Source organism: Accipiter gentilis, chromosome 2 (assembly GCF_929443795.1).
Source record: "Accipiter gentilis chromosome 2, bAccGen1.1, whole genome shotgun sequence".
Taxonomy (NCBI): Eukaryota; Metazoa; Chordata; class Aves; order Accipitriformes; family Accipitridae; genus Astur; species Astur gentilis.
The window spans coordinates 28,945,726-28,969,468 of NC_064881.1; the positions used below are offsets into that span (position 1 = coordinate 28,945,726).

General features: G+C 38.7%; 3 protein-coding genes across 6 annotated transcripts in view; 1 reads left to right on the forward strand and 2 right to left on the reverse strand.

Annotated features, from left to right (window-relative positions):
* Positions 1-5,036, reverse strand: part of RAD54B (RAD54 homolog B) — a 70,731-nt gene extending 65,695 nt beyond the window's left edge. Inside the window, exons 1-3 of the mRNA XM_049826466.1 lie at positions 4,949-5,036; positions 1,958-2,111; positions 1,093-1,267 (exon numbers count right to left, since the gene is read on the reverse strand). Coding sequence (XP_049682423.1) covers positions 1,093-1,267; positions 1,958-2,095 — 313 coding nt within the window. The 5' untranslated portion in view covers positions 2,096-2,111; positions 4,949-5,036. The remainder of the gene's footprint in view (positions 1-1,092; positions 1,268-1,957; positions 2,112-4,948) is intronic.
* Positions 1-23,743, reverse strand: part of VIRMA (vir like m6A methyltransferase associated) — a 696,173-nt gene that overhangs the window by 645,396 nt on the left and 27,034 nt on the right. The window lies entirely within an intron of this gene.
* On the forward strand, positions 5,176-22,381 carry LOC126049648 (RING finger protein 151-like). 4 transcript variants are annotated; one of them, XM_049826375.1, is made up of 7 exons: positions 5,176-5,343; positions 9,694-9,811; positions 10,768-10,993; positions 12,241-12,380; positions 14,070-14,232; positions 15,478-15,598; positions 16,505-22,381. In XM_049826375.1, the coding sequence occupies exons 3-7, from the start codon at positions 10,788-10,790 to the stop codon at positions 16,739-16,741; spliced, it is 867 nt and encodes a 288-aa protein (XP_049682332.1). In that variant the 5' UTR covers positions 5,176-5,343; positions 9,694-9,811; positions 10,768-10,787; the 3' UTR covers positions 16,742-22,381. The 4 variants fall into 4 exon arrangements, with proteins under 4 accessions (XP_049682332.1, XP_049682344.1, XP_049682362.1 ...); XM_049826387.1 differs by lacking the exon at positions 5,176-5,343 and adding an exon at positions 5,411-5,800; XM_049826405.1 differs by lacking the exon at positions 5,176-5,343 and adding an exon at positions 6,454-6,494.

Sequence of the window (23,743 nt, forward strand, 5' to 3'; positions counted from 1 at the left end):
TTTCTATCAGGCTTCCAGATTTAGCAGCTCTTATCACAAACAAAATTAAACATAACTTTGTTAAAGCCTTCTGACTTACAATTCCAACCATTATGGAATCAAGGTGATATGCAGTCATGAAATGCTCTTTTAAAACTCCGCTCACTACACAAAGTATTACCAATTAAATGAAACCTAAAACAAAGAGAAAGATCATTATCAATGTAATTAATTATGAGGAAACAACAGGGAATTAACTGTAAGACAGATGTTGAAATGCCTGAGCTGGCTCCAGGAGGAGTGATTTCATCCAGCAATGTTAGTAACGCAGTTCAAGTGCAACGCTTTCAAGATGCACTTGGCTCCTGAGGTCATACACCTGCATTCACACAATGCAGAATGTCCCTGTGCTATATCTGTGGTCAGGGCACACAAAGAGTGGGAAATGAAGACACTCAACCCCACAGAGTCATTCAGGTCCATCAAAGTGCACTTGCTACACTTCAGAATCTTTGCTTACTACCTAGCTTTTCAGAGTAATTATTCATTACTGAGGGTAACAAATGAGAAAGCGCGCACACATGAATGAACAGAGCCAGCTCGGCTCTGATGCTACACTAGAGTTAGCAGCCCATGCTTGAACCTTGAGTGCCCACTGGACACACTGAAGAAAACAGCTCAAATCTTGCACTGAAGAAAAGAAACCCTCAAGAATTCTGAAAAACGTGAATCCACTCAGAACCGTTAGCATTCTCCACATAAGGCCATCAAGGTCTCCAAATTACAACACTTTTCCACTATTTAGGGTATCCTGACTCTCATCTTGATACTCTGGATTAGAGTGAGTTCACTATAGTACTCTTCTGGAAGACACACACCTCAACAGCAACACCACCAACTGACTTCTAAAACATTAACTTTTTTTCCTTTTCTATTTAAAAAAATAATTTAATGTTTGTTTTTTTCACTCTCTACCCAGTGGAACACCAAATAATGCCACCATTGCATGACCCTTGTATTAGTATTTCATAAAGGTTTAGTAAGTAGTGTATCATTCATAAGCTTTAAAATTATCTTATGATACATGGCAGTAAATAAGAAAGAGCATCTTACCAGCTTTGGGTGTATTTAGTGTTTCCATTTCCACCTTGCTACACTTTTTAACACTGAAACACGCTTTTGTAGTCTTTATTTTTCCAGTTGACTCCACAGACTGTGTAAAATTTGCATTTTGATTCTGGCCATATATTTCAGAAAGCAGTGAAGCACTTCCCTCTTTCTCATCTATCTGCAAAAGAGAAACAAGTTTACAATAGCATTTCCTTCATGCAGTTGAAGAGAAATGGAGAAAAGAGCAACGAGAAGGGATCTTAATAGATACTAATCCTCATTATCAAACTCTCTACATAAATATAAACATCCCTACACAAATGTATGCATCCCAGTGTTCACAACAAAAAGCGCATGCACACAATACCAAACACCACTCATGCAAGTAGTTTATGAATTGAATTTAATAGATGTCTTCTGTAGATAAAATCAATAAAAATTGTGATGCTTTTTTTGGTTGATATTAAAGGTTTTGGAGAAAGTTCCTCGCAGCAAAACTGCAACTCGATGTACTGACATATCATTACTAAGTATCTTAGTTTTTTAAGTGCTTTTTCCAAAGCATTTCAAACATTTGAATCCAAAGTCCAGGCCAAGAGGCAATCCATACCTCCGCCATACTGAGAACTGTATTTGGGATTAATACTAATTACTTTTATTTATTTGAAAAACATTTTTCTGCATCCACTTCGCAGAGTGAGAGAAACCTACCTGAGAAGCAAGATCAAATGTAAGAGCAAAGGTATCAAAATCTATTCTGAACAGACTGATTATTTAAGCAGAGACTGTTTGTGGTGAGCTCAGTTGCTATCTTTTAGTAACAATACTATAGAAACAAATTTATTTTTTAGTGGACTGTTCAGTTTACCTCCTTTAATTTAATTTCTTGGTCCATCTCTTTTGTTTCATTCTTGAGACAAGCTGTGATACTTTTTCCTGGTGGTATAAACCTTCGCTTTTTGGCTACATTTCCTAGCACTTGACTTGGAGCTGCTGATCGCCTCATATTTAGTTGTACTGCTCTGGAGGGTGGAGAGGAAGGAAGGAAGCAGATAAAGACAACTGTAGTCAGAATAGGCTTTAAATACAAAAACATATCCATAGATAACAATATAAGCACTGTTTTAAAACAAAATAAAAGATAGCATAAAAGATTTTCAAATAACAATCTTAATTCATAAGCATAATACAACTTAAGAAGAAGTAGTATTGTTGCAATGCATTAAGTACTAAGAAAGATTGACTACAGCAAATTCTGCCATTTAACACTTCATTTTTCACTTGAAAAGCCAATAATGTGGTTCTCAAAAGCAAGAAATGCTCTGGAGATGCGCAATGTAGGGCTGCTTACCAAACTTACACCAGTTTATAAAAAGAAAGACAATCTGAAACAGAGCGAACTATTCTAAACACTTCGAACATAATTTTGAAAAGCCCATTATCAGTGCACAATGAACAACAAATGTTGAAGGTATGTTTCATGTCTGAGAGTAGTACTTTGCATTAAACAGTTAAGTATATTAGTCATTCAGATTCACTATAATAAGATTAGAATTCAGCACAAAATTATCTCAAAATTACAGTGGAGATTATCACTCCACGTTATATTCACCCGAACAGTGGAAGGAACGTATTATAGCTTTTCCGTCAAAATATAAGACCATTATTCCCCTAAACAACCTCAGGACAAAATCAAACATACACCAATGTTAATATGACAAAGCATACTTGCAACCACTAGAATAACAAGTTATAATCTTAATACTTTAAAGTAGTAGAAACAAGACAAGAAAAGGAAATTCCAATAGAATAACCCAGCTGCCGGAAGACAAGCACAGTACAGCAATTTATGGAACATATTTTGGTTTAATTCTCCATTCATACATGGCCTATTTATTTTAATTGATCCCCCCAACTATTAGGTAAAAATAAACCATAATACGGATTGCAGACACAAACTTCTCTACCATCTTGAAAGCATGTTTGCATCCTATTGCAACAGCCAGTGTGTTTCTGCACTTTTTTGACGCTACTCTGCACTCCAGTGGCTTACTAGAGCACAACAACCTTTCTTTTCAAGATTTGCACAGAAGTTGTAACGAAGTACCGTCAAAATACTACGCAAACATGCAGACACTAACGTGAGTACTGCTATCTCCTTCACAGAGAGCAGTTCACCTAAGTTAGGCCTACTTACACCTACACTAACACTTAGGTTACTTACACCTACTGACAACGGTGTTAGCATATGAACTTTAGTTAACCCTATGCAATAAGGGAGTAGCTTGGTTATTATAACAGGAGTATCTGTAGGGTAAACAACTGATAGTCACTGTGAAAGCTGCAAAGGTGCCAAGAACCTTCCAGAGGAGCAGACTGCGAGTGCCAGTGCTGACCACAGCCAGGTTCAGGTGCCACATGAATTTGAACAAGTTCTCTACCCAGTCCTATAATGCATGGTGACACTTGGGAAGACAACCCAGGACACCCCTCGAATCCACATGAGGACTACGCATAGCATGGCTGAACTGCTACACTAACCCTGCCCAATTCACTCCCAGAGCTTGTCACGTTTCCTGCAGAACAGGGGAGTTGTGCAATTCATAAATTGCATGTGTCTGTGATTAAAATGTTTTGGTTTCCAAATCCATTTGGACTTTGCACTATCATTTGGTCTTAAACCACAAAAAACAACTCATTAAGAGATTTGCAACTTAGTAAGAAATTTAAAGCTATGACCCTTGATAACTCAGTAACTTCACTCCCATTAAATTTAAGAACATGTAAGAATATTACCGGTACTACCTACTTGCAACTACAAAAACTATTAGAGGTTTGTGCTTTTAAAATGTAATATTGCTTCCAGCAACACATCCCTCTCTGTCTTCAAAATGTAAGCTTTTGTAAAATATAATTAAAATATAAAATACAAAAAATTATAAAAAAGATGTTTGCATTTTGTATCTTTACCGTACTATATGGAAAAAAGGCCATTATGGATGTGCAACAAATGACCGATGCTAGATCTTTTAGATGGGATCAGAGTAGGTGTAGCAAGGGGGGCAAGGAATAGCTCCACATTACAACTAAATCAATTGACAAGCAAACATGCCCTTGCCTCTGACAGCCACCACTACTTTGAATCACCCTGTACGTGCAATACCATTAGGTACGGTTGCAGGCAAACAGCTGGAGGTAATGAGAAAAGCACTGCTCCTGCCTTTTATTAGCAACCTAGCTTGACCAAATCAAGTGTACCATGAAACCACAGCCTAAAGCACACGATGAATGCATCTGGTTTTGCAAGCATTAAATTCGGTAGTATTTTTCTCCTTAAAGGCATCTTAACAGCTGCATTCAAATGAAATACGAAGAGTATTTCAAAGTTTTACACATTCAACCCAGCACGGTATGCCCGGAGTCCCGTCAAAGGCAGTTTTGGCACAAACTTAACAGGCTGCTCTCTTGAACATTTGAAGAGACACTCCCAGCATAGATGACGAGGCCAAACGGTTTTTGTAGGCAATTACAAAGACGCGACACAGGACTAACTTTCACTCAGTTGAAGTTGAACTGCAGGCAGCGGGTGCATCGCCTTGAACATCAATATTAGTGAAAAATCACTTCAAATGAGTAGTAACTGTAAGGATTTGGAGCAGGTCCAAAAAGCAATGCTATTCCAAATTGCCGTTACCCGGCCCAGCCCGCCTTCAGCCGCCCGGTAGCGGCCGCGGGGCGGGGTGTCTCCCTGCGGGCAGGAGCTGGGAGCGCGCAGGAGCTGGGAGCGCCCAGCCGGCTCTACCACCCGCCGCCCCCGGGAGAAGAGGCCAGCGGCCCCGCCGCCCGCCCCCGGCCTTACCTCAGCCGCCGCCTCGGCACTCAATTGTCCCGCCGCCGGCTCCCGTCAGCCCGCTGGCCGCGCCGCGCATGCGCCCTGCGCGGCGCCCCCCGCCGAGTGCCGCGCTTCCCGCCAAGCGCGCATGCGCCGGGGCCGTGCGCGGAGGTGGGAGGGGGCGGGTTACCTTAACTGCGCACGCCCGACTACGGAATCGTGGGGGTGCGCGTGTGTGGCGCTGGCTCTGCGGGGCGGCTCTCGGCGCTGCCGCCGCTGGTAAGCGGCGCGTGCGCGAGGCCTCGGCGCCACACACAGCATGGCGGAGAGGTCGCGTTCCCGGCGGCCGTCAAGCAAGAGCGGCCGCAAAAGCAATCTCGGTTTCGCGACAGCGAGTGGCGGCGGCGGCGGCGGCAGGTGGGGTGAGTGAGTGGGGGGGGCTGCGGGCGTCGTGGGCAGCCGTGCCGCGGGGAGGGGGGAGCGGCGGGACCGCAACGGATGGTTGTGGGGAGCTGGGCCGTGAGGCGGGACCTTGGCGTTGGTCAGGGGCGGTTCGCCGTCGGCAGGCCTGGCGCCGGGCCGGCGGTGGCTTTTCCGTCCTACCGAGGCGGTAACGGTAAGCGCGCCTGAGCTGTTTGAGGCCGCCGAGGTGCGGCGACTCGGCGTTGCGTTGGTGCTCCCGGTGTTTCCAGGCCAGCTGTGTTCTCCGTGTCCCAGACCGTTGGGCGTTCCTGAAGAGCCCGCCCAGGCGTGAGCCGGGGGCCTTCCTCCCTCCGGCCTGTGCGCAGGGCCCCCCTCCCCATCGGAGCCTCCGAGGGAGCTCCTCGGTCCTTGGTCTTGCCTCTGTGCGGCAGAGTCCAGCTCTCCGAAGCCTAAAAAGTGGTTTGTGAGATGCGTGTCGTGTATCGCTGTTTTGAGTAGGTTCTGCAGCGGGACGGCAAGTGGAAGCGTCACGTAAAAACGTTCTTTGTGAAAGTAGTTCTAGTTTCTTAGGTAGTTCCTGGTAGAGGCATAGGCCTCAAATTAGTTGTATGTCTCGTACTGGCCATTATAGAAGTTTTTATTGATTAAGCCAGTTTCTTACATCGGTGTGAGCTGGTATTGCTATCCTTTCGTTCTTATCCTCTTCTGTTCCCTTTCTCTTACACGAATGATCCTGAGGCTCCACAATGTACCAGTCTGGGGAGCTGAGATGAGGGCTCAGGGCCAGGGCTATAGCAGCCTTAACCACAGACCCTGCTGCTGTCTGTCTTCCCTTTCTGCCCTGGCTGTGGCTTCTCATCCCCTGTTTTGACCCACTTCCACAGTCACTGGAGGTTTTGCTGAGCCACCTACAAGAAAATCTAGCCTAGCAAATCAGTGAGTAAAGGGCCAAATCAAATGTTTTACCTGATTCAAGGGAGGAAGTAGAGGGAGGCTAGGAGGATGTTAATTAGTGGGTAGATTGTCAAAGTTCAAACTTTTTCTTTTTTTTTTTTTTTTTTTTTTTTAGTTCAGTCTTAAAACCGGTCAGTTACCCAGCATGATATATCAAGTGGCTATAGAAACAGCATGTACTGTCACAGTTGAAGGGGTGAGTCTGCCTCTTTGGGCATTAATGCTGGCTTGAAGTGGCTTACGGTGACTGTGGCAGAATGGCATAAGACACCTTAAAATGTTGTTTCTACACATCAGGATTTAAAGCATAGTGTATCTTTGTGAAAATAGAAGCTAAGGCAATATCGTGTTTTAATGTCACCTCATCCCCAGGCCCTATATAGATTGTTTGTTCTTCCAACCACACAGCACTTCTGAAAAGGCTGTCTTAGTGATGCACATCTGTAGTTCTGTCATGATTCACTCCAGCCATTCAAACAGTTATGCTTTGTTTTGTCACATGGAAAAGAAACAGTTTTTAAAAATCAGAAACTACTGTAGATGAAAAAATGCAAGTTACTAATCTGATCTCAGTGTCCTGATTTTTACAATGGGATAGCTTTGATTAGTGCCAGGCATTTAGCAAACTATGTGACTATGTTGTTGGGAACTACATCCCATCTGTATTCTCCCTGCTATTATATCCACACAAAATCTCTGTTTGAAGGCATTGCAGTACATAGCTCAAGGCTGGTTTTAGGTGTGCATCTGCCTGGCAAACAACATGGGACAACTGCTACTAAAAAAATTTACTTAATATCTGAAAACTGGAGGAGATTTTTGCTTGTCAAAAACTGTGGGGAGAAATAAAATATGAATGAAACAATGGAAAGCAAATAGCATGTAATAGTTTGTGCTCTTTCTGCCTTCCGGATTTGGCACCCACAAATTCCAGATACCCTAGTCAACAGTGTCACTGGCAATGGCCAGGTGGTGGGCAAAATTCTGGATCAGAGAAACCAAAGACAAGACAAGGCAAGGTTTGGAAATGTTAGTGGAGTGTGGGAAGGCAGTGATAAATAATGTAGTTTCTAGGTGCAAACGAAACAGGAGTGTGACAATCGGTGAATTGTAATAGAAATAGAAGAAGAGGTTTTGAGGCCAAGTTGAGAAGAGAGACATTTCTAGGGAAGAGCAGAAGTTGAAAATTAGGTCATATTGTGGTGGAAGTACTGAGTAAAGTGATCTGTACAGCTAGAATGCATTTCATTCATCTGATGCTCTTCTTCTGCTTATCTGTTGACTAAAGTGCATTTCTTGAAGTTGGCAGAAGATAAAACATCTCTGGTTCTTCAGGTCCAGAAGTTTCTTACTGGAAGAGATCTGGGACCCCAGTGTTGTCGTCGGTCTCAGAGTCAAAGCCACAAGGATTCTGGCACTGTGCGGGATGGTGCTGCTCCAATATCAGTCTTGAAAACATACCACAGTTCTCACCAGAACTCCCCTTGATTATATTTTTTGCCTCAAAGTTCCCATCCACTCTCCATTTGAATTTTGGTTTTGGTAGGGGCTTTTTTCGTGTACAGTTGTTCCACTTCATTTTTCTGTCAAGCATAAATAAAATTTTTGTTTCCCACTTGATTAAAAATACTCTTTCCTGCATTCTGATAGACTTCAAACTTGCTAAAATATGCCAAAGAGTATCTTGAAGGCTTAGTGTTCGGGGATCAGAAACATGTGTGCAGTGTGTAGCTTACAGCATCCACAATTCCAGTAAAGCAGAAACGCTAGGACAGCAAAAATATTCAGTTTTGCTGACATATCTTATATCTCTAAGAAAGTTTTCTAAAAGCTGAATCCTCTGGGATCCATGAAGTGAAATCAAAATTTTAGGCTCACAATTCAAATTATAGAATGTATGTATGCTGTTTAACAGTCCTTCAGCATAAACATACGATACGTTTCAATGCTTTCATCAGTATTGGGAACTGGCACTTGATTTCACGTTCTGCTACTGATAATTAGCATTGTTCTCCACTTTTGAAACTTTCCATTGTGGTCCTTGCTGTCCAAATCACAGCTTAGTGCAAACATAATGCTCATTTTATTCACACTGAACTAGCAAAGTCCTGAATTTCCTGTCTTTGCAGGAGACCTGTAAAAACATACAAGGAAATGACAGTGTAAAAAGAATTGTTTATCATCTTCATAATACAGTGTTTTCTTGAGCAGATACTTTTAAGACATAGAATGTCCATGCTGTGGCTGAAGGAATAGCATATCCCAGATACCTGTAAATTTAGTTTCCCTGTGTTGTTGATGACAATGTAGCCACAGAAGCGCAGACCTAAATGCAGTCTGTGAAATCTGCCTGGGACCTTGTTAGGAGCCTATATGGATTGCACTCCCTGCTGCTGTGGCAACACTGTCACTAGGTCACCCGGCTAGTAGGTGTCCCAGCTAATCTAAAGCTAGCTCAAGCATGTCTGCAAGCCACAGTGTTGGCTGTGTGACAAACGTGCCGGTAGAAACAAAACACAATATGGAAACCATGTAGCAGATTATGTGTTTTGTACTTGGGTAATATGCATGCTTGCTTGTGTTCTGTATGCTTTCATTACAGGTTTTATTAACTTTAATCATATCAAATACCCTTTTAACACAAGCACCTTTCATAATCAGTGAAGATATGTTTTGATACTCAGACATATAAGATCTTCTAAATTCCAGATTTATTTTGTATTCATGAAGAGGAGTTGCAAAGTTCTTTTTTTCCCTTTAGAGCAAAATTTGACATTAGTCCTTAGAGGTCTTTATTGTTCCTACACAGTTCTAATTCAGATTGAGATTCTCTTTGAATGTCATATTGCAATTGCTAGATAGCAACTTAAGGGATTTAAGTGATTACATCCTTTTTCATTTTTTGTTTTAAGTGAACAACCTTAGTTATGCTACATATCAGAGCAATGTTATTTGTCAATACAATGAACTTGACTGTGATAGTTTTGTTTTAAAAATGAACTGCATGTCATGCATGGATAAAACCAAGTTAGGTAACAAACTCTCCTCTTTTTAAGGAATATAATTTTACCAGATTTCAGTTGCTGCTTTTCAATAATACTGAATTCTGTTATCTTCAATCTTACAAACGTAACTGTAAGGCTTCAAATTTAAATGGCATCAGGGTGTTCAGTTTTGTGATAAGTATCTGCATCAGTAATAATTGAAAGAGGGACTGATGATGATTCCCCCACCCCACCCCCATCTAGTCAGATCTCTTGTGTTGAATTGTAGGTTTTGCAGTGGCTTGCTTTGGAAGGCTTTGTTTTAATGGGCTGTTAGCTGGCTGGTTAGACATAGGACTCAGTAACTTAGGAAACACTACTGAGACTTTTTCTTTCTCATTTTTCTCATAGGCATAATAAAGCAGTGAAGAGAAACTGAAGGAAGGAAGTATTACATGTCTTACTGATCAGAAAACTGTTTCTGAAGTGTTTGGACAAACTACATATACATGTAGTAAAATCTAAAAAGGTGGGATATCTTTCTCTTCTGTTTTATTTGGGAAACTTCATAACTAGTGAAAACCTCTTTCACAATTCTCAGTGGGGTTACAAAAGTAATTTTGTATGTTAAGGATGAATGAGAAGCCTAAAACATTCTTGTGAGTGAGTTCCGTGGAGGCTTACCAAATTCGACTAGGCTTTTCATGACAGGATTTTGATGAAGGCAGATTGCCTGTTAGTTCTTCTTTACAAAGCTTTCAAATCCATTTAAAGGCTACTCAGTTTTATAAAATAGACCATGTAGGAGAAGACAGTAGCTCTTCATGATTTCAGGGTTAGCTGCAGTTCTGGCTTCTTTTTCTTCCCAAACATTAAGTATTTCTCTAGGCATGTGGATATTTCATGCTGTTCCCTCTGGAATGGAAGTCTACAATGAGTAGAGAATCTTAGCCTTTTTTTTTTTTTCGGCATGAAAGCAACCTATTAAGTGATATGCAGTTCATAAATACAAAATCTGCTAGGTGAAAGTGCCACAGCTATTGTCTGTAAGGACACTGTTTGGTAAGTTTGTTAGGCATTTTATAAAAGGCATTACAAATGGAAAGCAAACTCTTGCATTTGAACATCTATGATGTTTCTGCTTCTGGTAGAATTCAAGTAAATAGAAACTATATGTTCTGCAGTGGCTGCTAGAACTATGTTCAATAACAGAGTTCAGAACAAGCATGGCTCAACTGTCTGCTAAAGTCTTTGCTTTCAGAATTCAGAGAATCTTGATATAAAATTGGGATTCTGACATCCAGCAGTACAATCCTCAGATTCTCACTTAAAGTCTCCAAAGTGTGTGTTTGCATTCTGACCTGTGAAGTTCTTTATTCACGTTAAGTTCTCCATGTTTCTAAAATTGCTTCCAGGCCTTTTTGTGGATCTAGCCATACAGATTCAGGACAAAGACTGCTTTATTTCTCTGTGCTGTTTTAATAGGTTGAAAGTATCTGGAGAGCATGGGTTATGATATTGAGCGTTTCGTTGGCTATGTTAATGAAGGGCTATTATGCTCCATCTGCCGTGATGTGTTAGAAGATCCATTACAGGCTCCTTGTGAACACGCTTTCTGTACTGCTTGTATACATGGATGGCTTGTTCATCACAGTAACTGCCCTGAAGACAGACAAATGATTGATGTATCTTTGCTACGGCCTCTCTACAGGTATACAATAATCTTGCTGTATGTTGAAATTACATTAATTTATGATTTCTCAACTTTGCTTGCATGGCTTCATCTCTTGTCATTTACTGTCACTCAAATTGTCTTTATCCAATATGCATATGGCAAAACCAATCGCTTGCATGAAAGCATTAGCATTTTCTGTTTATTATAACTAACTTTCAAGGTATTAAGATTTCAAAATGGAAAGACTACTTAGTTTGTTCTCCACCTTTTTATATTATGAATGCTGATTCTGGATATCTGTCTGGTTATTATTCTGAATGTCTTCTACAGCACCAACACTTTCCCATACCTTTATAGAGAAAGCAGGCAAAGCAACTCTTGACAGCAGTCACTAAACACTGTATAACTTTTGTTTTTCTTTTCAGTCTTAACTAGATACTGTAGTGGGGTTTGTAATGAATAATTCCTCTAGATATGAACCAAAATTCTCACCTTCAAATCCTTTTTAAAAAAGGTCTTTAGCCATAAGAATATCTGTCTTGAGCCACCTTGTCATGTAAAGCAGGCTGTTTTCACAAGTGTCTTCCATAATTGGTCAGGCAGTTAGACTAGATGATCATTGTAGGTACCTGCCAACTGAACTATTCTTTTCTATTCATTCCTGCTATTACCAGCACACAGAGTTCCATAAATAGACACTGCTTGCTGTTTAACCCATGCGTTGTCTAATCTTGGTCCGATTAACAGTTATGTTGTGCTTAAAACCTTCAGCCACAGATGTTAAATTAACTCCATTCGTATTCCCAATTTTTTTGTCACTAATGAGATTTTACTGTCTGGAAAGTTGAAGTATAGTGTAGACAGAACCCTAGAGTTAAATTTATAGATTGTTTTGACTGTACTCACTGTAGTCAGTTTGGTTTGGCAAGTTTAGAAACACAAAACTTAAATGATGAATGAGTAGCCCTAGTGTTTGCTATTGGTGATATCTGCTGAGCTAGTGAAAGGTCACAGTTAAAAATTTCTTCAAAAATAAAGATTTCATTTGCACTTTTAATTTTGGAGACTGAATTATCCATTAACATTGTTTCTTTTAGGCGTGTTCTTTTCCAGTATGGTGACTTGAATTAAAAAAACAAAAAACAAAAAAAACCAACAAACATGATTATTCAGAATTTTTCCTAATGGGGACTAGAATCTTACTTTCTTTTCCCAAAAGTTGAAAATACAAATTTTTCAATAATGTTCCCAAATTTAAGAACAAAATTTTTTTTTGCACATAGATATATGAAAAATGATTTAAACCGTCTTCAGCTACATTGCAAAAACAGAGAATATGGCTGTGAAATGGTTTGTTCTCTGGAGTCTATAGACAGGCATGAAAGGGAGTGTGAATACAGTCAGATACCTTGCTCCAATGCCGGTGAGTAACATTCAAAGAAGTTGAATCCTTTTTATTCAGAAAACATGTGTTTGTCATCTTTCTGTCAACAGAATGGCGATAGTGGCCATTATTTCCAAACAGAAATTCAAAGCTTTGACATGAGCTACTCTTTACAGCAGTGTTTTTGAACAAAATGTATTGCCAATTTATGGCAATCATGATCCTTAGCAACAATATCTTATCCAAGAACTAACCAAAATGAATGAGCATGATGGACTTCAAATTTATGCAAATATAGTAGTGTATTTGTTTTGCTTTCTGTCAAGCTAGGAGTTTGTCATTCAATTTTGACTGTTCGTTTTGATGTTTGAATCAATGTAACAGCACCTACAGAACACTTACAGGTCACAATTTATGAAACAGCTGGTTGCCTCATGCATGTGCAAGCGCTCACTCTGTCTCACAGGTTTTAACAAAAACATATCTTGGAAATAAAAACTGGTTTAAGCTAAATTCTGGTTAGAATTGTGTTCATGTTAAGGTTTTTATTTAAAACAAAGCTACACCTCCTGAGGAAGAAACATACTGCTAAAAAGGAATATACTGTTAAAATTTCTCCGTTGATTTTATTCAAAATGTTGTATGTTCCTAGACATAGTTAATTTCTAAGTAATGACACTAAAGGCATAGTCAAGTCTGCCATTGTAATTAATTATAAGAAGATTAAGGTACTATAATTGCTCCACTGGAAGTTATAATTTCAGTAAGCAGTAAATGACTCTTGCAGATGCTTTAGATTCACCTGTTATACTTTCTACGGAAACAGTAGCGTTTATGGAGTTACTACACTTTACCTCTGGTGTTCAGGGTGTGAGGGCTCTTGCATCTCTTGAACTCTTTCTCAAGAATACATTGGAGTATTTTTTGAGTACCTCAATTACAAATCATTGTAGTTATTAGATAAGCTCTTCTAGAGGGCTGTCTTTTACAATTTTCTGGTATGGTTTGTTGGAAGGTTTCATCGCTCCGTTGTTTCAGTTTTCTCACATCGATTTTTTTCAATGCAAATCAAATGCAAGAATGTATTACAGCAAACAGCACCTCAAAGATTAAACATTAAGACTACGAACTTCAAGTTTAGAGTGTTAAATGTAGCAATAATTTATATAGTGTTCATTTTTGGATCTCTACATTTTATTTTTAATCACTACAGATTTATAAAGTTTGTATCCTATAATTTCTGTGGAAATGTTTCTATTGTTGCATCAATTATTAAATGTTCATAAATGTTCTTATTTATTTATGTAGTCTAGTATGTTATATACAAGACCAACCAATTATCAGGAAAACAAGGTACATTCCATCTCACCCACATCTCTCTTACTATGGCTTTGGACCTTTTTTCCTAAATTTGATAATCCAATATTTTTTTACACATGTGCAGTTGTCTTAATTCCAGTCACTGCAATTTATGGTGGAAGCACAGGCAAGCTGCTAGGGTCTTAGCTTGGCATTAGTGTTGTCATTACTGAAGTCGCTTCAGTGCCAGACCAGCAGTAGTAGACTTTACAGAAAATACCTACTTTCAGTTTTTCAATATTTTCATTTAATGGATAAATACCTTAATAAGATATTGCAGCTTGCTTGCTTGAGTGTTTTTGTTTGGAATTAATTAAAATGCTTTTGTTAGTTGTAAATGACTGGCTTACCTTACTGTTCCCTGTTCAGGTTGTACAGTTCAGATTGAACGACGTAACTTGGATGGTCACCTGGCAGTGTGTGAATATCGGAGCCGTGAATGCCCCAATGGTTGTGGCTACACCATTCTCAGTGCGGAAGACACTCAGCATAATTGTGTAGCAGAGCTAAGAACTGAGCTAGAACTACTGCGGTACAAATCTTCTGTTTCTTTGATGTTTGTGTTAGTCTGGGCCTAAAATCACTGCATAAAGCACTTCAAATACTAGCACTGGATTCTGGTATGTGTTAAATAGTCTATTAATGACTTGATAATAATGGGCCAGAGTAGCGTTATGTGTCAGCCTAGACTTTAAATTCTTACTGTTTTGATTCTTCTGCTGTTATTTTTTTGTCCAAGTTATTATAAGTCCTGAAATACCACTGCTTGCAGTTGAACAAAACTGAGCTGACTGTATAAAATGACAAAATACCTAAGAAAACTGGACTGAAGTTCACAATGTCATTTTTCTTTGGCCTGTTATAGACCCAGAGTCACATTATTTAATAATTTTGTTTTGTTTATAATTTTACAGGTCCAGAATAATAAAATCTCTTAATTATTTTGGCAGGTATAGACTGATAGATTAAGCATCTGAGGATCTAATTTTCAATTTTTATTAAAAACCTGGCAGATGGTGAATATGACTCTTCTTACTGCCATCCTCTTTTTCCTCTTATATATGTTTCTGTAACTTTCCCTTTCTGTGATATTCCAGTTGGACTCTTTTTTTTTTTTTCTTTTTTTCTTTTTTTCTCCCATGCTCCTTCCCATTTCTATCTTTCCACTCACTGGCTAAGTCTTGTGCTCTTGAACATGGCTGTGAAGTCAGGCTCAAATCTGGTTTAAATGCATTGAGACAAGGGATTCTGCTACCTGACTTCTGAACTCAAGATGTTAATGTAGTAACAGCTAGGTTTTGGCTGTGAAGCTGTGTGAATGATTAGGTTATAATAGTTAACTGCATACTATAATTCAGTGTCCACCATAAAAGTGACAAGATTACATGTTTAGAAATACTATAGTATTCACACTTTTTATCTTGACTGCATGTGTTTAGTAATACTAAGCAAGCATATACTGTAGGTAAAAGGCAGTAAATCATTTAAAGTCATAAATACATGTTCTTAAGCTCATAGAATTACTTCAGGAGTGATACAGTTGTCCCCTGTACAAGCTGTGCATGGTCACTTTAGTGCCCCCTGGGTACAATGCACTTTTTTATGCTAGTTTTATTTAAATTAATAAATAGTACTATCTTGCCTCTAGAGGCATGTCCTGCAGAGTATGATGGGAATCAGATTGGGCTTTTTGGCTGCAACAAGGCTTTCTGGAATTTGAAAAATCATTTTTTTTTCTGTGCTTACAAGGCTTAACAAGGAGAAATAAACTTTTCAGGTCAGAAATGATCTGCAGAGTGGAGGAGGCAAAACATGAGATGGAGTCAAGGTTAGATTCACAGAGAAGGCATATGGTCCAAAAAGAGAGTATTCTGCAAAATGAAATTGAAGAGCTAAAGGTAAATATGATCACTTTTTCTTTTTCTTTTTTTTTCTTTCCTAACAGTCCAGCTTTTTGCTTTTCCCAGTTGTAGTCTCTTATTTTGCAAATGTAGTCTCATACAGATAAATTACATTAAGTATGGGCAGCAAATCAGGTGTTAGCACAATGTTTTGCTAGGCTAATCAGCTCTGTTGAGAAGCAGGCTGAGTGCTGTATTCGTCCGGTTTATCTACTTCAGATTAATTTGGAGCTAACCTGGGTACCCCTGTGCAAGGACTGCATTGTTTTGTGCATACATAACATGTTGGCAAATCAGTCTGAAACTCATTTTCAGTCTCTAAACATAGGGCATACATCATTAATTAATCCAATGCTGACACAGAGCCCTACTGCAGACACTGTGGTTCAGCTGTGGTCAAACAGTTGAAAAGTTGCGCTGTAAACTTCATCAAGTAACGAGCAAGGCTGTCTTACCTTTTCATTCATCCAGTTGTTATATCACAGAGTAATGATTTTTAAAGCCCAAAGCAATGGATGTGCTTTATAGTTTACATTTTTATTTTTACTGGATTTGATGTTAACTCCTTGAAGATACATTTTCTATTTCAAGACCCCAACCAAAATAAGATTTTGGTTATGTTCAGGTAAGTGGCAACTGGATAAATCCACTGTTTCTTATTATAGTTTATAATAAACTTTTTGCACTTTTAGGAAAACTGTATTGGAACTTTTGAAACAAGACTGTCTCAGAAGGTGAATGCTGGATTGTGTCTCAAATTGTTTACATCTGTTCCACTATCAAAAAATTAGTGTTGCTTATTCTTTATAATCCATCATCTTACATGCATGGCCAATTCAACTTCATACTACCATCATTAGAAAAGAGTTTGGGTTTTGCAGTAAATTTGTATTTGCATTTCAGAGTCAGATGTCACGAATGATGTCAGATGTACGTTCTCTGATGGCTGCAGAGAGGCAGCACCGTCAGGAGCTGGAGCAGGCAGAGCTGGAAAAACGGGAATTAATGGAGCTGCTGAGGGGGCTGCAGAAGGACTGTCGATTAACTACTACAGAAGGAAGCAGGAAGTCAACAAGTTTCCGCCCTCTGACACGACTAGAGAGTGTAAAACGAAAACCTAGGGAAGTTACAGTTATCTAAACAGAAGTAAGCTCAAAAAGCATTTTCTTTTAATTTCTGTGACCATCTGGCAAACTTTTCTAGTTTCTAGGAATGATTGGTAAACTTTATATAATTTCTGATTTACTTGTTTTCTTTTCAAATCTAGATTACTACTTTATTTCCTCTTGGGGCATAAAAACAAATGGGAGAATTTTCTCTTAGGGAACACTGGGCATTAAAACCCAGTAATTGGCAAATACGTTTTTAGCTAATGTTTTTATAAAAAGGGGGAAGGAGACTTGATTTGTTATCTCTTCGGTGTATCATTTACAGGAGTCTTTCAAGCCTGAAAGCTAGAGCCTTTTAAAGTCAAAGATACTTAAAGGTTGTTTCCTTCCTGGTCCATTATAGTCCGTGTAAGTCTAGTTTATGTTTATACTTGGAACAGAAAGAAAATGTGATCATCAGTAATGACATTTGGGATGTACTTAATTTTGGGAAAAGTCAGTAATAGAATTAGTAAGTCAGTAATAGAAATTGATAGATTTTGTTTGTTTATAGTCTGTAGAAGGTCTATTTCAAAGGTCGAAAGAAAGCACTTTAAATTGTAATTCTACTGCTATGTAACAGCTTCAGGTGAGGTTGACTTTTACATTAGAGCTTCTCTAATTTCACAGGCTGGCTGATACACACTTAAGTCACTAATACCAAAGCGCAAGGTAGTAGAGTCATCTAAAACCTTTTAAATAGATGTGTGAGTAACTTTGAGTTTGTGGGAGGGGATCTGCATTTTATTTAAAAATTTGAAGCTTTTATATGTGAAAGTATCAACTATTTCTACAGGGTCCTTTAAGCTTAAGAGCAGCCCATTTGGTACTCAGTATCTTTAAAGCATATATAAATACCTAGAGTATCCATAATTTTCTTTTGGCAGGTTTCAGGCTACTTGAACATTAATATCCACAACAGACAAATATTTGCAGAGTCACTTGGACTTCAGATGTTCTTTATTAGTATTCAAGTTTTAAATTGTGTAAGAGGTAGGGTTTTTTAACAGACCCATAAATACTGAATCAAGGGGGTGTTTATCTGTGAGGCCTGTATGGGAAATCTGTACAGTTCAAAGACTTTTCTCTAAACTTCTCACACAGCCTGTTCATGTTGTTTTCAGTGGTGTAACTAAGCCATATTCTGTCCATTGCAGTTCTTCAGTGGAGTAACTAGGGAAGAACCTGGCCTCCTGTTTACTGAATGTGCTAAATCAGTTTTGAACTTTCAGGAAAATGTGTGCGGGTGTAACAATCTGAATAAGCTAATTTTATAGTTTAGAAAGCAAATACATTACTGTGCATGTCTTGCTGTCACTCAGAGCAACGCTTTTATGGCTAAGTACGTAACCAAAGAGAGAGGCAGCAACCTTCTTTAGCACATACACTACATTATGAAGACTTGCGGTCAGAGCTGTCCTAATTTCAGGCATTAATTAATCTTTCTAACTTGCTGTTTCTTTAGTATCACTGAAGCAGACGTGCACATGTTCAGGTCTTATGCATTTAAAAACTGGCAGAAATAACTCTTCTGTAAAAGTTTTTGGGTTTTTTTCTGAAAGAAAACATTCATAGGAAGAGTTACGTCCAAATATTTACTTGTTTTCAGTCCTTGTATTCTAGATTAAATTGCAATCATTGACAGTATTTAGGTCACTATAGCAGTCTCACCAACTCATGACATTGCACATCTCTTAAGCAGCCATATTTAACAATCTGAAACAGTAAGACAGTAGCTATAATTTGGAAGACCTTCATTCACACTAAACATTCAGTGGTCAATTCACATAAATCAGTGTGTGTATTAAAGCTGTAGGTAGAAAGTAAGAATGCTTTTATTATCTTGTGTTCTAAATAAGCAAGTGTTAGTGTCTGTGGTCTGTGTGACTGACTCTGTTTCAGCATTCATGCTAATTTTGAAGCTTCTTGGCAACACCAGATTTCATGCTATTAGAATCAATCAGTGCTTTCTGTGTACTGTAACTGTGTGGTTTTGTGATGTGACTTTATCTACTTTGCTTAATGTGAAAGAAGAAAATTACTTCAAAATCCTATAGAACTCAGATGAGCTGGATCATCTTTCCCAAGTTGGAGGGCGGTAATGATCACCCAATCTTTTCTGTTCTGATCACAGAAAAAGAATTTATTAGCTCTGTGCTTTCTCCATAATGGGATCTGCACACTTGTTTGTTTTAGGAATTCCACCTGCTTACTTATGACTAAATTCCTTCTAGTATAGGAAATAGGGCTTATTTAATATTTACTTAGCATTTGGTCTGCTGTCAGTCCCCTAAGTGACAGGCATGAAACTGCGTGAGAAAACGCATCCTAGGTGGTAAAGAAAGACTTCCTGCTGCACAATCTATGTAACTCCCCTAGTTGCCAGCTCTGGAGAGTCTGAACTTCTAGTGTTGAAATATGGCATCAATTTGGGCTCACCTGCTGCTGGAATGACCTGTCAGCTTGGGTTTCCATTAGCACTGAAGAAGCACTTGCAAAGGTATTTTAAATGGGCACATAGTAGCTAATAGCATCAGATCCCTCCAGTTACTTTAAGCTTAATCTCATTCCTCTGTGTTGATAACTGTTCTGTGCTTAAGAATTTCCACTGGTACTGAACCCCTCACAGGGTGTTGTTTGCTGGAGTGTGGTCATCATTTTACCTGTCTTATAATTAACTAGGCTGAAATTAAATAGCCCATTATATTAATTTTATCTACTTCTAGCTTTTCTAGTCTCATGTGTTACACAGCTCTTAATAGCAGCTGGCAGAAGCAAGGGATTTTTTTCCTTTCTTTCAAATAGTCTGTTAATCCTTTTTATAAAAACAAAGGGTCCAAATATTGTAGTAGACTTGGTGTAAGTGAAGACATTCACTTGGAAATGCTACTTTCCTAGTAATGATCGTATCTTAGGATTATATGAGACACTGCTAAAAGTGCATTATGGGAGGGCTCCAGCACTGGATTACTGGTATTAGTATTCTCATACTAAATCACACTTTAATCAGTTCCATTTCCTCACAAGTGGAACTGTTACTCAAGTGGACCCATAACCATGCAAACAGTTGTTGTATTTTCAGTTGCTTCTAATAGCACTTTGCAGCTAGAAGAGGGAGAGAGAAGACTGTGGAGCTGGGAGAGTGGAGAGGAAGAGTAAGGGCAGTCCGACTGTCTTCCCTCAGCCCAAGAGCAGTGATGCAGCTGCACCAGCCTGTGCCACCAGCTAGCTTACCAGTGTAAACTGCTAGCATGTGGCATTACAATTAACATAGCATTAGAATTAAAAGATTAAATCTTTATCCACAATTAAGTGGGTACAAAATGTAATAGTACCAAACCTGAGAGATGCACAAACAAAACTCACAGAGAGCAAGCTGTCAAGTAAAGCATGTGAGACTACAAGGTATTACAAGTTGAGCAAACCCTTATCCTACATTAAATTGGGTGAAAAAGAATAACACTAAGGATATATTTAAAGAAATTAATATTTTAAAGCAAGTCGTAAGTTTGTCTTTGAAAGAAAATCAACATATACATATTTATTCTGAATACCCAAGAGGTCCGTTACAAATACACGTAAACTAGTTCCCTTAAACTGACCTCTCCACTTGAGAGGTCAAATTCAAGACAAAATACTGTTTCTTCTGTTTTCTTTAGCATTAAAGCAGGGAATGCACCCTGTTCTCCTGCACTCCTCCCAAAGCAAAAAATAGTGGGTGGTCTTGGCCAGTATGGATCATTGCTGCTAGGATTACTTTATTTGGAGTGGGAACAGTTAATTTGGGGGAGAGCTTCTGGTAGGTTTAGATGAGTTTCAACAAAAGGCACGGAACCGAGAATTATGCACCTGAGTTGCGTGCAGGAGTAGCAAGGAAAAATTTTGCTGGACTTCCTAATTAAGGTGACAGGTTTTAGGTAGTATGATTCTAGTACTACATTAACAGTCTCATATGAGATAAATTAATTTAGTAGCACACATATACAGGAGTTTCTTGTCAGCACAGAAGGGAATGGAATTACATAGTCAAGCAAAATACCTAATGTGGGCAGTCAAAATACTTCACTATAAGTGTTTTTATCTCAAATGTTCTTTGGTGTTTTGAAGAAGTTTAATGTATTAATACATCCCAGCAAACAGCTCCTACAATTTATAGAAATGGGTAGCCTTGCAAATTAAATTTTCCATGTACTGTCCTCTTCAATGTTTCTGGCATGGTGCTCTTCTACAGCCATTTTACTTAGAAGTGCTGGATAGTATTTAAAAGGAGCAGTACTAGCCTTGCCTTTCTCCCGTACTGCTTGTAGGATGAAGTATGGTAGGTCAGGGAGGTCTTACCACAGAGATAGATGCCTTTATAAAGACCTACAATTCTATGCAACTTTCTATTAACAAACTTGGAACTGTCTTCCAGCATTGTGGTTCACTGCCAATCTATGTTTTCTACCTTTATATACACAAGAAGGATAAAACAGTGCTTAACAGAGCTTAATCTGTAGTCTGTAAAAGAAACAGTAACACTATTTGTATCACTTTGAAGTGCACTTTGTATAAAAGTTGAACTAATAAAGGGTCTATACCATAACTGATGCAGTTTTGTTCACTTTTTTCCATTACAGAAGTTTGAGTACCCTCTTTATCAGATGAAATAGCAAAATTTAGGTATGCTGGCTGCACAGTGCAGGAAGTCATGAATAAATGACAATATAGGGCCAGTGCATTGGAATAGGTAAGGCTGTATTTTGCCAAATAGAGGGACTATATAGCAATAAACAAGGCAGGTGTTCAATCAAACAGTATCCCTTATCAAGTATTTTTCTCCTGCCTCACAGATGGGAGTTTCTGAATGGGATGAGCAGCCATTTTGAAGGCAAAGAGCTAGCAAAAGTTGAATACTCCTAGACTACAACAGTATGCCACTCCAGTCCTGCATAGACAGCAGGATAACAAAGGGAAAAATTAATTTGCTGTCCATCAGCTGAAGGGATCTCATCCCTAATGCAGGTTTTTCATAGCCACTACAGGAACCCATGTGGGATATGAACACATAAGAACAGGACAAGGGAGTCATTTGGAAGTTGTAATCCAGGGATGCATTTGCTTAACTACGATCAATCTGGACGCAGGGCACTCAAGCATGAACATGCTGCATGCAGTACGCTGCATTAACTGCCTCAAGCATATTCTCTTACCTAATGGGAGGAGTTACTCAGCAGGGAAATAAAGGCTGACAGCTTGGATGTCACAACTATAGAGAGCAGCGCAATAGCTTGCAGATAACCTGTTTATCTGCTTATGACTATCCATCTGCATCTGGCCTTCAGCCAGTATAGAATAATAAAGACTGCCTAGCTGCTAAAGATTTTGGAAGTAAAAAAAAAAGTGCACACAACTTGTCCTATATACAAACTATGCATTTTTTCTGTCCATTAACTAGGACATTCACTGAACCAAGGCAATTCTTACACATTTCAGCCAGAAACACAGCCTTGGTTAAGATGGTCTCCTTTTCTTAGCACACACTGCTGCAGAGATAGGGTCTGTGTATTCAGCTGCAGGACTTTAGGAGGGAGAACTGTACTACATTGTGGTTCTGTTCTGTCTTACTCCTCCCACATGTAAGCATACAATTCACTAAACAGCATTTTGACATTGGCATTAGCTGCTTCCATTGTTCTGGTGCTCCGGGCAGGAAACAAAACTTGAAAATTTAATGCTTAAAGTGTTATTTACTTGTGGTAGGAATCCAGTTTAAAAGAGCAAATCAAATAACTCCCAAGTTTTAAACAGCATTATTTCAAGTTGAATTTATCCAAGAAAGGAACCACTGTGCATTGAAGGGTCACAGAACTAAATTCATCAAAAAACCCCAAATAGAACATGATAGACGTATACTTCTTTTTCAAGTTTAACTAGATTTACAGAGCTTCCATACATCAAACAATTTAACCAACCCTTTATTTCCTCCTAGTTTGAAAATGACTGGTGTGACATGCCATATATTTTAAACTTTCAGGAACCAGTACTGAATATTTACATATTTATTCCACACTTGACACTTTACTTTTCATTTCAAATTCCCTGACAGAAACCAAATTATTCATATCCCTGCTAGTTTCCACATAGTAAAGTTTCTTAAAAAAAATAAAACAACCTTAAACACATAGTCTAAAGGAGTTAGTCAGCTTTAAAAATATTTATGCAGTGTTCCTTAAAAAAATAGCATTAATACCTGTAATGCCTGTGAGAGCTCCACCCATTTTAGTCATTACAATTGCATTATTAGTAAAATTAAATCTCCCTGTTACTTTTACCATTGAGAAAATTGTTTGGCTTCCAATCCAAATCTTTGTTCATGTTATTTTAAACAATGTTAAAACACACACCTTTGTGAACAGATACTATTCCCTTTAACTGCACCCAGTCAATTAATAGGAGTTTGCCACTTTCATAGGTTATGTCAATTGATGTTGTACAACCTAATCGCCTCTCAAACAGTGTGACGGTGTCCCAGTCTCCACGCAGAGAAAGTACCCTTAATAGGGGCCTTCTGTGGTTCAAATCAAAACCTACTTAATTTAGCCAGGCAGTATAAAGCTAAAAAAAATTCAATTTAAAGTACTACCATGCTTTAGAAACACTTAAAATAGGGTGTTAAACTTTATGAGTCTAGGCAGATGAGTTGTCCAAAGTAAGTTAAGATTAACATAAAACAAGAACATTACAACTAGGCCTTATTTAAGCAGACGAAGACCCTTTTATAGCACTTTTGTAATGTCAAGAGACCAAAGCATAAGTGAAAATTGAGCTCAGCTAAGTCTGACAGTGGAGCTTGTTTGTAAAAATTTTATGTGGCCTTCAGAAAAAGCTACCACTCCTCACCCCAGCCAAAAATGCAATAAAAGGCTATTGGGAATCAGTTAATTCTATGAAATCCCATGGAGCCCAAAGGAATGCAAACATGTAAAAAGCTTACTTCAATCACTGATTTAGT